This window comes from Bidens hawaiensis, unplaced genomic scaffold, assembly GCF_021521415.1.
Source record: "Bidens hawaiensis isolate Kalapana, Puna unplaced genomic scaffold, B.hawaiensis_p1.1 tig00030648_1, whole genome shotgun sequence".
NCBI lineage: Eukaryota > Viridiplantae > Streptophyta > Magnoliopsida > Asterales > Asteraceae > Bidens > Bidens hawaiensis.
In genome coordinates this window covers 1-11,738 of record NW_027495121.1, presented here as the reverse complement: position 1 = coordinate 11,738, position 11,738 = coordinate 1, and the positions used below count along the sequence as shown (strand labels likewise).

At 42.8% G+C, this 11,738-nt stretch overlaps 1 protein-coding gene across 5 annotated transcripts; it reads left to right on the top strand.

Annotated features, from left to right (window-relative positions):
• Nucleotides 1-1,627: 1,627 nt before the first annotated feature.
• Nucleotides 1,628-10,219, top strand: LOC143580818 (cytochrome P450 84A1-like). 5 transcript variants are annotated; one of them, XM_077063750.1, is made up of 5 exons: nt 1,628-2,934; nt 3,951-3,961; nt 8,736-8,738; nt 9,072-9,399; nt 9,490-10,219. In XM_077063750.1, exons 1-5 carry the CDS (start codon nt 2,392-2,394, stop codon nt 10,111-10,113), a joined length of 1,509 nt encoding a protein of 502 aa, XP_076919865.1. In that variant the 5' UTR covers nt 1,628-2,391; the 3' UTR covers nt 10,114-10,219. The 5 variants fall into 5 exon arrangements, with proteins under 5 accessions (XP_076919865.1, XP_076919866.1, XP_076919862.1 ...); XM_077063751.1 differs by lacking the exons at nt 3,951-3,961; nt 8,736-8,738 and adding an exon at nt 6,403-6,421 and having other exon boundaries at nt 9,077-9,399; XM_077063747.1 differs by lacking the exons at nt 3,951-3,961; nt 8,736-8,738 and adding an exon at nt 7,024-7,031 and having other exon boundaries at nt 1,628-2,940.
• The last annotated feature ends 1,519 nt before the right edge of the window (nt 10,220-11,738 follow it).

The following is an 11,738-nucleotide window of genomic DNA, read 5'->3' as shown; positions in this document are numbered from 1 at the left end:
AAGGCCAATCACTAGCAAGAGTTGGCATATACCTGCGAGAACCGGTGTCTACACATGGTCAACTATATGTGGCTTTATCACCAGTGAAGAGTAGAGACGATGTTAAAATGCTTATATTAGACAAGAAAAGTAAAATTACAAATAAAACTACAAATGTGGTTTATAAGGAATTATTTACTAATTTATAATTGTAAAATAGATGTTATTTTAGTTGAATGTTATGTTTTACATGATTTATATATCAGTTGATGCTAGAAACGTGTGGAGGTTACATGATTTATATTTTTCCACCCGTGACGCCCACGAGTCAATAACCTAGTATATAATACATCAAAGATGGACAAATTAAGACACTTCATTTTAAGGGATTTACAAGTGATATTACATATGGTACAACCTTGAATGAGGACAAAAGAGTAATTTTCACAATAAAACTCACCGTGTATTTAATATAGTTACAATATTGACCTCTCAATTATAATTAAACTCAAAGAATAATTACAACAATAACCCTTAATCTATTACCTATATATTATTTTAATTTTCACTTTTAACCCAAATTCCCCATAATTTTTAAACGTTAATAACTTTTTCACACTTAAATATATATTTTTTTAAATTACACCATAAAATCAAGCATATTTTATCTTTAATTTGAGTATGATATTGTCATAGTTTTTTTCAGTTAAAAAAAATACATTTTATGTAGGTGTGTTTGCGGTCTGGTTTTGATGGTTTTAAATTAAATCGTGAACCAAACCTTTTGTAACAATTTTTTTGTCGACGAAAACCAAGACAACTTTTGAAAAAACAACTGGCCAAAAGTGAAAGAAAAAAAATCAACAGTCAAATCAAACCGATGAATGGTTTTACGGTTTCAAACCAAACAATAAACACCCATAAACTTATTACCTGATTACCAAGGTTTGCGTTTCCCGCTGCATGGCGCGGACACCCATCTAGTTTCTAGATATACACGAATAGTTTTCTAAATATGTTTTAAGAAATCTGTGTTCATGTGATCATACCCAATTTTAGATTCATCGTATTTTGGTTTGATTGTTGCATTTTAAGTGCTAGCTAGTTTGGGTCATGTTATGTAGAGAAGGATGTATTATATATTTCTACAAATAAAAAGAATATATGTATTTAATTTGTTTAGAAAGAAAATTATATAATCATTCCAACATTGATATATGGTGCTACAAGAGTACTCATCACCTAAAGGTTCAAGTGTAGTCTAAGATTGGACAAACACTTCTAGTTAGGAACGTCTTCATCTTGTTGCTTAATTTGTGTCAGGGCTTGGAGATGGATCTTCAAAACACGTAACATTGTGAGTCTCGCCAGTGACAGAATGGATTTCTCCCCATTACGACCCTCCAATGTGAGGATAAGTATTTGTTGGAAAGTGAAGAAGGGATGTCTGGAGGGAAGAGTAGTATTTATAGGATCTTAGCCTAGGATTTTGATCCTATTATGCTTAGATAGGATCGGATGTTACATTCGTTTTGGTGCAAGGAGGGTTCAAGCACCATAAATGCCCTTTGTTCCTCTAGTTAACTTTACATTCATTTTGGTACTTATCGATTAAGACGTTATGATGCATGCCTTGGCTGTCTGGCTATAATCACTGTTGACCAATGACATGCTTGCTAGCATGATTCCCTTTTATTGCTCTTATGATAATATTAAGTGTTGGAGTTTTGACATTCTCTTCGACTTCGTATGTTTATACTAGACTTGCTGCTTATGGGTCGTGTCTCAGGTTGCGACTTGTTCTTGTTCTTTTCTCTCCCATCGTTCTCTTCTGTCCCGGTTTAGGGTCCAAATTGTCTTATTCTGTTCATATGGATTCCTTTCACCGTGTGGCTTTCACTCAACGGTTTTGGTGGTATAATCCCATCAGTATATCTAGTAATTAATCAAAAACAACATGTGTTAATTGTGGTGGAACAATTAACTATTGCTCAATGATTTTTTTAGCTCCTGCAATTATGCATAATTTCCTGCTCATGGGTTTATATTAACAGAATGCCTATTCAACTTTCAAGTGTGGATTCAAATTGTAATGACAGTATTTTATATTATAATCGGACGGTAATAGTGATATAGCCATACTTATTCAAAACTATTGACTAATGGTTTCCTTGATAGTGTGCATGCTTTGACGTACGTTTCCATCAACTTTCTATGACCCTTTTCATCAATAAGAATGAAATCTTCATAAGCGATCTTTTAATAAAAATATTGAGACGTGTTGGTTAAACGTTAACCACGTGATAATATTTTAATTTATCTAAAAGTATATAATTAGAATGAATCAAACTGTATATACACACACACCCATATATCTCTCATTAGGAGCAACATTCAACAACTTATACAAATATGGATTCAGTCCAAATCTACGCTCTAATCTCTTTCTTAATTGTCTTCTTTCTCGTCTGGATCCGCCGGAAACCTCTCCCGCCGGGTCCAATGGGGTGGCCGGTCATTGGCAACATGTTGATGTCGGACCAGCTCACCCAACGTGGCTTAGTCCGCTTAGCTGAAAAATACGGCAGCATTTTCCATCTCAAGATGGGATTCATCCACATAGTTGTAGTGTCGTCACCGGAGATGGCTCGACAAATACTTCAAGTCCAAGATCACATATTTGCCAACCGTTGGGCCACCATTGCCATAACTTATCTGACTTACAACCGAGCCGATATGGCATTTTCAGACTACGGCCCCTTTTGGCGCCATATGCGGAAGCTGAGCGTCATGAAGTTGTTTAGCCGTAAACGGGCAGAATCCTGGGATTCTGTCCGTGATGAGGTGGATTCCATGGTGAAATCCACCGCGCTAAACTCAGGTTTGCCAGTAAATGTAGGTGAGCTTGTATTTGGGTTGACTCATGATATTATCAATCGGGCGGCTTTTGGGTCTGTAGGGGTATGGTGCTAAACCCGGCTTACGACCTTAATTTATTATGTTTGGCTTATTTTATTATATGGACTAATACAATATTATTGGGCTGAGGGGGTTTTGTGGAGGTAACCCTAACTGGGCTAGGCCCATTAGGGTACCATGATGGTGGCCATGAGGCTCCCTATATAAGGAGGTCTCCACCTCCTTATTAAGGGTTGTTGTTGCTCTCAATAAGAGCCACCACCATAACCATTTTTGTGTCTGTAAACAAGAGGTCCTCGAGATTTCTTAGCAGTCACCTCCACACCCCCAAAAAGCCATTGCAGATCTCAAGCTACCGGAGAAGAAGATCGAGTCGTGGTTCGTTCATCTCGAAGACCGGGGAACATCGTCATGGATCAGGTCAGATTCATTTCATGTTTCTACATTGGCGCCATCCGTGGGACGGCAACGAGCTAGCCTTCGATTTTCGTCTCGGTTCTCAGATCTGTTCATCCAAGAAAAATCCAGATCTGGAAGTTTACAGAAAAATGCTTCAAGATTCGTTCTATTAAAGCTCAAAATGATCCATAGATCTAAAAGATGCTTCCAGATCTGTGCAAAAATGAAGCTGAAAAAGATTTGGAGATCCAAAAAAGAAACTACCTGATTCGGACGGTCAAGCCTCCGGATCTGTGATGGTTTTAAATTCTCTCCACTTCGAGCTTCAGATCTATCTAGATCTGGTTTACAGATCTAGATCTAGGTTATAGACTCCCGACGCCGTGCATGCGCGCCCGCGAGTCGTCACTCCACCGCCATGCATGCGCGTCCGCAAAAACCCACCATGCGGGTCGGAAGACAACTCCATGCCTTTGGTTTTGCGCAGAAAACTTCACCGCCATGCATGCGCGCCCACGAGTCAACACTCCGCCGCCATGCAAGGGCACTGCGGAGGATCAAGATTCTGCTACCATGCATACGCGCCACCGGAGATCAAGTCTCCGCTTCCATGCATGCGCAGTACCGAAGATCAAGACTTCGCCACCATGCAGTGTGCCCATGAGTCACCACTCCGCCGCCATGCATGCGTACTGCCGAGGATCAAGATTCCGCAGCCATGCATGCGTGCAGCCGCGGATCAACACTCCACCGCCCGTGGAAGGTTTTGTCCCCATGCATCCGCGCGTCGCGGCTGATGCACCACCATGCATGCGTGCAGCCGCGGATCAACACTCCACCACCTATAAAAGATTCCAACGCCATGCATGTGCATTCAACTCTTCGCCATGCATGCGCACTCAACTCTCCATCATGCATGCGCGCTCAACTTTCAGCCGCTATGCATGCGCGCCCGCGGATCACCACTCCGCCGCCATGCATGTCACATCGGAGGAACACTCCTCGCCATGCATGCGCCGCCTCGGAGGAAGCCGCATTGGAGGAAACTCCTCGCCATGCATGCGCCGCCTCGGAGGAAGCCGCATTGGAGGAACACTCCGACGCCTTGCGTGCGCAACCCCGCGGATCAACAACCCGCCATCATGCATGCGCGCCGCCTCAGATGATGTATTCCACCGCTATGAACAGGCGCCCTGCGAAACAACTTCCGCCATGCATGCGCGCTCAACTCCCGCCATGCATGCGCGCCCAACCCCAAAAAGACATTCTTAATCACGGAGAAGGTGACAAGAAGGAAGGCGGCGGAGAGCCTAACAGACCTTTACCAAGAATATGGACTCCCCTCACCAAACTAATATGCGCTCTATTACCTTTTGCATACATGTTTCACACTTCCCTTTATTAATTTTGAGCAATATGACAACATTGTATTGACATCAAACTAATAATAAAACGAAGTAAAAAATACACGCGCGAGCTCCAAACTCAGACGCGTAGACGAGTTTTAACTTTAAAACGTCAGGGCCTTAGCCCAATAATATGAGCCTTAGCTCAAATTAATCATAGCATCCATCCTACGTATTGCGCAGCTGGACCATAAAAATACCTAAGCACAACTAAGGCAAAACACATGCCAAAGCATAGTTGTTAAGGTCTCAGGTCGGGGGCCGCGCATGGGATTATAATGGATATAGGCAAAGTAACACATACTGACACGTAAAGGCTAAAAAACTCATTCATAATTTCCTATAATACATGCACGATAACGTCGCGCAAAAGAGGAATAATGAAATGCCAAGGCACGTGTCAGCACATTCAGAATATCGCAAAATAACTTGAAATATGACAACTGTTAAGGATTAAGTAAAAATAATTTCCTTACAACCTTGTTCAAGTTTCAATGTGTAAGCATACCTTATATTCAACAAGCACACGCATGCGCCACCCGCGGTTCGATACACCGCCATCACGCATGTGCCACCGCGGTTCGATACACCGCCATCACGCATGCGCCACCCGCGGTTCGATACACCGCCATCACGCATGCGCCATCGCGGTTCGATACACCGCCATCACGCATGCGCCACCGTGGTTCGATACACCGCCATCACGCATGCGCCACCGCGGTTCGATACACCGCCATCACGCATGCGCCACCGCGGTTCGATACACCGCCATCACGCATGTGCAACCGCGGTTCGATACACCGCCATCAATCATGCGCCATCGCGGTTCGATACACCGCCATCACGCATGCGCCACCGTGGTTCGATACACCGCCATCACGCATGCGCCACCGTGGTTCGATACACCGCCATCACGCATGCGCCACCGCGGTTCGATACACCGCCATCACGCATGCGCCACCATGATTCGATACACTGCCATCACGCATGCGCCACCGTGGTTCGATACACCGCCATCACGCATGCGCCACCGCGGTTCGATACACCGCCACCACGCATGCGCCACCGCGGTTCGATACACCGCCATCACGCATGCGCCACCGCGATTCAATACATCGCCACCACGCATGCGCCACCACGGTTCAGTACATCGCTACCACGCATGCGCCACCGTGGTTCAATACATTTCCACCATACATGCGCACAGTCGCGGATTAACATTCCGTCAACATTCATACGCGCCACGACAAGTGAACCTCGCCACCGCGTAATGTCATTGCGCCACCAACGCGTACACGCCACCGCGGATAACCATCTGGCCGCCATGGTGCATGCCACCATGCATGAGTTCCACCGACATGAAGCAGCAGCGCGCCATCACGCATGCGCGCTGGCGCCGAGCACACGAAGGTCTGACAACGTCTCCATCTCCGATGCATGTCAACACCAACCAACCACATGCATTGACGATTCGTTTTAACCAAAGGGATGGAATTTCGCGCAACAAGCGTACAAGAAAAGAAAAAGAAAAAAAACAAGCCCTATTAAAAAAGCAAACTATTAAGTCTAATACCTATCTTACCTCGCTCGCGCGAGACAAGACACATATTAGACTGGGGGGGCTTGAAGGGGTATGCACCCGCCTTAACATCGAGCGGGGCGGGTCAACTCACAAGATATAGACAAGGCTTGAAATCAGGATGTCATGAAGACACAAGGCCAAAACCTATGCGCGTGGCGCATATCACATATGCTCACGCATCACATATGCTCACGCATATCACATATGCTCACGCATCACATATGCTCACGCATCAGGATGTCATGAAGACACAAAGCCAAAACCTATGCGCGTGGCGCATATCACATATGCTCACGCATCACGTATGCTCGCGCATCACGTATGCTCGCGCATCACGTATGCTCACGCATGTCACCTATGCTCACGCATCACGTATGCTCGCGCATCACGTATGCTCGCGCATCACGTATGCTCACGCATATCACATGCTCACGCATATCACATCTGCGCATAAAACATCTGCGCGTGAGAATAAAGAGAAGATCTTGCGCATCCCGGGGATAGGCGCATAAAGGACAACACAACAAATGAGACAAGTCTAATCCAAATCAGGATAAGGACAACCATGATTGTACTCATCAGACAACCTTCCAGAAGGTATCTTTTAAGGAATAAAGAATGTGCTGATGTTGACAGCTGCCAATGAAGGGTGGACAACTCAGCAAAACCCATGTGCCACCACGTGATGGCACATGGGTCAGGTGAAATACCTTGGTCAGAGAATAATCAATGAAAAAGCACCAGGTGTCCTAAGTACACGTGGCGCGAAGCAATAGGAGGATGCCAAAAAGGCCCTAATTGGGTCTGAGTCCAATCATTGGAAACCCTAATACTATAAATACCACACCACCTCCACAGTTGGAGCCAGGCAAGAAAATATATTCTAAGTCCTTTACTCATTTTCACAACTCCCGCCATGCATGCGCGCTTAACTCCCGCCATGCATGCGCGCGCAACTCCCGCCATGCATGCGCGCTCAACTACCGCCATGCATGCGCGCTCAACTCTCCGCCATGCATGCTGCGCTCAACTCCCGACATGCATGCGCGCTCAACTTTCAGCCGCTATGCATGCGCGCCCGCGGATCACCACTCCGCCGCCATGCATGTCACATCGGAGGAACATCCTCGCCATGCATGCGCCGCCATGCATACGCGACCTTGGATCACCACTCCGCCTCCATGCATGCGCGCACCGCGGATCAACACTCCGTTAGACCAACACCGATCACTAAAGAACGCATACATCTTGTGAGGTAAGTGAATTACTTCACAAGTTTTTACAAAACCTCAAACTTTTTGCCTATATTGATTTGGTTTAACAATCAAAATAAAACAAAACGAAAAGTATGAGAATATAAGATTTGCATGAAATGGCACAAAAAATTGTGCTTATATTAATGCAGAACATACGGCTACGCGCCGAATACATAGGTTTGGGAATCCTCATAAACCCATACGGCTACGCGCCATGCTTAAAGGTTGGGAATCCTCATAAACCCATACGGTTACGCGCCAAACTTGAAGGTTGGGAATCCTAATAATATCCCACATGGCCACGCGCCAAACATAAAGGTCGGGAGCCTAGTAATATCCCACATGGCCACGCGCCAAACATAAAGGCCGGGAGCCTAATAATATCCCACATGGCCACGCGACAAACATAAAGGCCGGGAGCCTAATAATATCCCAAAAGGCCACGCGCCAACGTAGGTTGGGCACACCTCATAATTTTCCCGAGGATGGGAATCTTGTAATACATCCATTTTTAGCTGATATGTTTTTGCAGGTTCGGCTACGAGTCGCACCTATGACATTATTATTATTATCTGGCCGTTTATGCCTCCATTATTATTTTGAAAACAAGTTGGGATAGTCATCCTGCGTAGAAGAGGCCCTTGTGGCCAGTCATTATCATCATATTATAGCTCATAAGCCGCAACTCGCGCATGCTTCATTATTTTATAGCTCGTAAGTCGCCTCGCGCGCAAGCTTCATTATTTTTTATAGCTCGTAAGTCACCTCGCGCGCAAGCTTCATTATTTTTATAGCTTGTAAGCTGCCTCGCGCGCAAGTTGCATTACACTATTATCGAGATGCGCACTCTATCTATTATCAGGCCCCGCGCCACTATTGTTATGATGCGTGCTATATCTTATTCATGCCAGTGCACCATCATTATCATAAGGATCACAACATGTCACCATCATGGAGAAAACCTCTCAAAACCCAAAGACAATAAAGACAAGGCCGAAGAAAAGGGAAAAAAACCGCCTCATATCCTAACACACCTTATGAAGTCCAGCGCTCCACCTAAACGCTTGCACGCCTAGGAGCAACACTGGACTTGGGGGGCTTGTAGGGGTATGGTACTAAACCCGGCTTACGACCTTAATTTATTATGTTTGGCTTATTTTATTATATGGACTAATACAATATTATTGGGCTGAGGGGGTTTTGTGGAGGTAACCCTAACTGGGCTAGGCCCATTAGGGTACCATGATGGTGGCCATGAGGCTCCCTATATAAGGAGGTCTCCACCTCCTTATTAAGGGTTGTTGTTGCTCTCAATAAGAGCCACCACCATAACCATTTTTGTGTCTGTAAACAAGAGGTCCTCGAGATTTCTTAGCAGTCACCTCCACACCCCCAAAAAGCCATTGCAGATCTCAAGCTACCGGAGAAGAAGATCGAGTCGTGGTTCGTTCATCTCGAAGACCGGGGAACATCGTCATGGATCAGGTCAGATTCATTTCATGTTTCTACAGGGTCGATTTCCCGTGAAAGAAAAGAGGAATTCATTGCCATCTTACAAGAATACACAAAGCTTTTTGGAGCATTTAAGTTGGCTGACTTTGTTCCATGGCTAGGCTTCATTGACCCGGATGGGTTGAATACCCGTTTACCTGCTGCTCGGGCCGCGCTAGACCATTTCATTGATAAAATCATCGATGATCATTTGAGGAAGGAGAAGAAAATCGATGATAAAAATGTGGATGACGATATGGTTGATGAGATGTTAGCGTTTTATAGCGAGGAAAGAAAAGGCAATGATGCCGAGGATTTGCACAACGCAGTTATTTTGACCCGAGATAATATAAAAGCCATGATTATGGTAACTAATTTTGTTCAAATATATTTGATCTGAATATACATGTAATAAAAATATGACTAAGATTAAATATGTCTTTTTTGGTTTTTCTAGGATGTAATGTTTGGCGGTACTAAGACGGTGGCATCCGCGATAGAATGGGCAATGACTGAGCTAATGCGTACACCTGAAGAACTAAAGCGCGTCCAACAAGAGCTGACTAATGTTGTCGGCCTTGACCACCGGGTCAAAGAGGATGACTTAGAGAAGTTGACCTATTTCAAGTGTGTTGTCAAAGAGACACTTCGCCTACACCCTCCAATTCCAGTTGTTCTCCACAAATCATCTTCGGACACAACGGTTATGGGCTACCACATCCCTAAAGGAGCGCGTGTCATGGTCAACCTATATGCCATCAATCGTGATAAGAACTCTTGGGAAGATCCGGATGCTTTCAATCCATCTCGTTTTTTGGAAAGTGGGGCCCCGGATTTTAAGGGAAGTAACTATGAGTTCCTACCTTTTGGTTCGGGTCGAAGGTCGTGTCCTGGAATGCCACTTGGGTTATACGCGATGGAGATGGCGCTGGTCCATCTCCTTCACAGTTTCACGTGGGAGTTGCCCCACGGAATGAAACCGAGTGAAATAGATATGGGGGATGTGTTTGGACTCACCGCTCCAAAGGCAATACGACTTGTTGCGGTACCAACACCACGTTTATCATGCCCGTTGTATTAAGAGGCTTTTTTATTGTATTTTCCTTAACATTGTTTTATAAAATATGTAAGAAATGCATTAACTACTTATTCTCAAATTCAATACTAGTACTTTTCGAATGACCACAATAAGTGTAAAGTTGTATTTAAAATGCTGCTTCAAATAGCTAAACGAACAAATGACGAAACATAAACAAACGGATTATTTGCTCGTTAAGAAAATAAATGTGTTGGTTTTTGTTAATGTGCGTTCACTAAGTATTACAAGAGCGTAAATGAATGAACATAAACGAAGAAAATGAATTTTCTATTGTTCGTTAGTTAGTTGATTGTACCAGGCTGGTTCTAAAGTTTACTCATGTTGATGCATACCAGGCCAATTAGTATCACTAATAACTAATAAACTTCGTTGTAAACAAGTTCATCATGAAGGCATTTTACCAAGTTCGATCATTAGTAAAAAATGGAGAGAGGTGGTAACAAATTGTTTTGGATGGACACTGGATTGGAGATTCAAGTTTGGCTTGTCTGGTTTCCTCGATCATATAGTTTGGAGACTAATATAAAATTACAAACTAGCTTTATACGCGTCCTGTGGACGGGGTTTTTAATGTTATAATAATTCTTTTTTTATTTTTAAAACTTTGAAATTTTCTTATGCAGCGTATACATAGACATGTGTTAGAACCTGACAATTTTTTAGAAAATGACATCTATGATAATTAAAATAGATACTATATTTTTATTCATTCTTTATAATAAAAATGTCTCATTTTAACACACTTTCATTAAAAAAATTTAAATTCCAATCGATTGGTGTAATTCCACAAAAGTAATACATCTATTGAACATAAACAAATTTAAACAATAATTGCATAGAAAGCAACATCAAACATTTATATACAATCACATTTAAAGGATCACATTTAATTAAAAAAAGTGAACAAAAAGTAATTAGCCATTTATAAACAGCATGATGTATAACGACAATAAAACTTTTTTGACATAATATGTTCGGGGTCAACCCAAACACGACACCCGTTTTGACCTGCACTGTATCTTATCCAAATCCACCTCGCCCTGCCAATGTTTCCACCTCTAACTAATATAGTATCACTATATCATTCCGCCTGCAAACACTTCAATTGTTGTCTCAGTTTTTTATACATTTCACTTGGCATTACATGGAATATGAGCACCTTCAATTCGTTCCTCCTTCATCACACATGGGAAATTAATGGCATTTCCAAGTGCAAAATGAAATTAGTTAATCAGAACCCTTATACTAAAGCAAACTCAAAAAGAATTTTAAAAATCATGTTATTAGAATCAGGACTACTTAACAAAAAATAATAATCGCTATGATCTAGCATAAATTACAATCACTTGTTCACCTAACATAAATATTATCTAATATGAAACATAAAGTTATTTTCATTAACATAAAAACAAGACCTAGCCTTTAGACAATAAACATGACTGAAAATAGATTTCATCATAATCTTGTTCCAATTTATAAGGAATATTACAGAATCATAAGGAATATTGCAATCATCATTGCAGCAATCTCAGCCACACGTATATTTGGAATGTTATATTTTTAATCATCATTTACTTTAGCTAATCTTATAGAATTAGTTCTTTCCT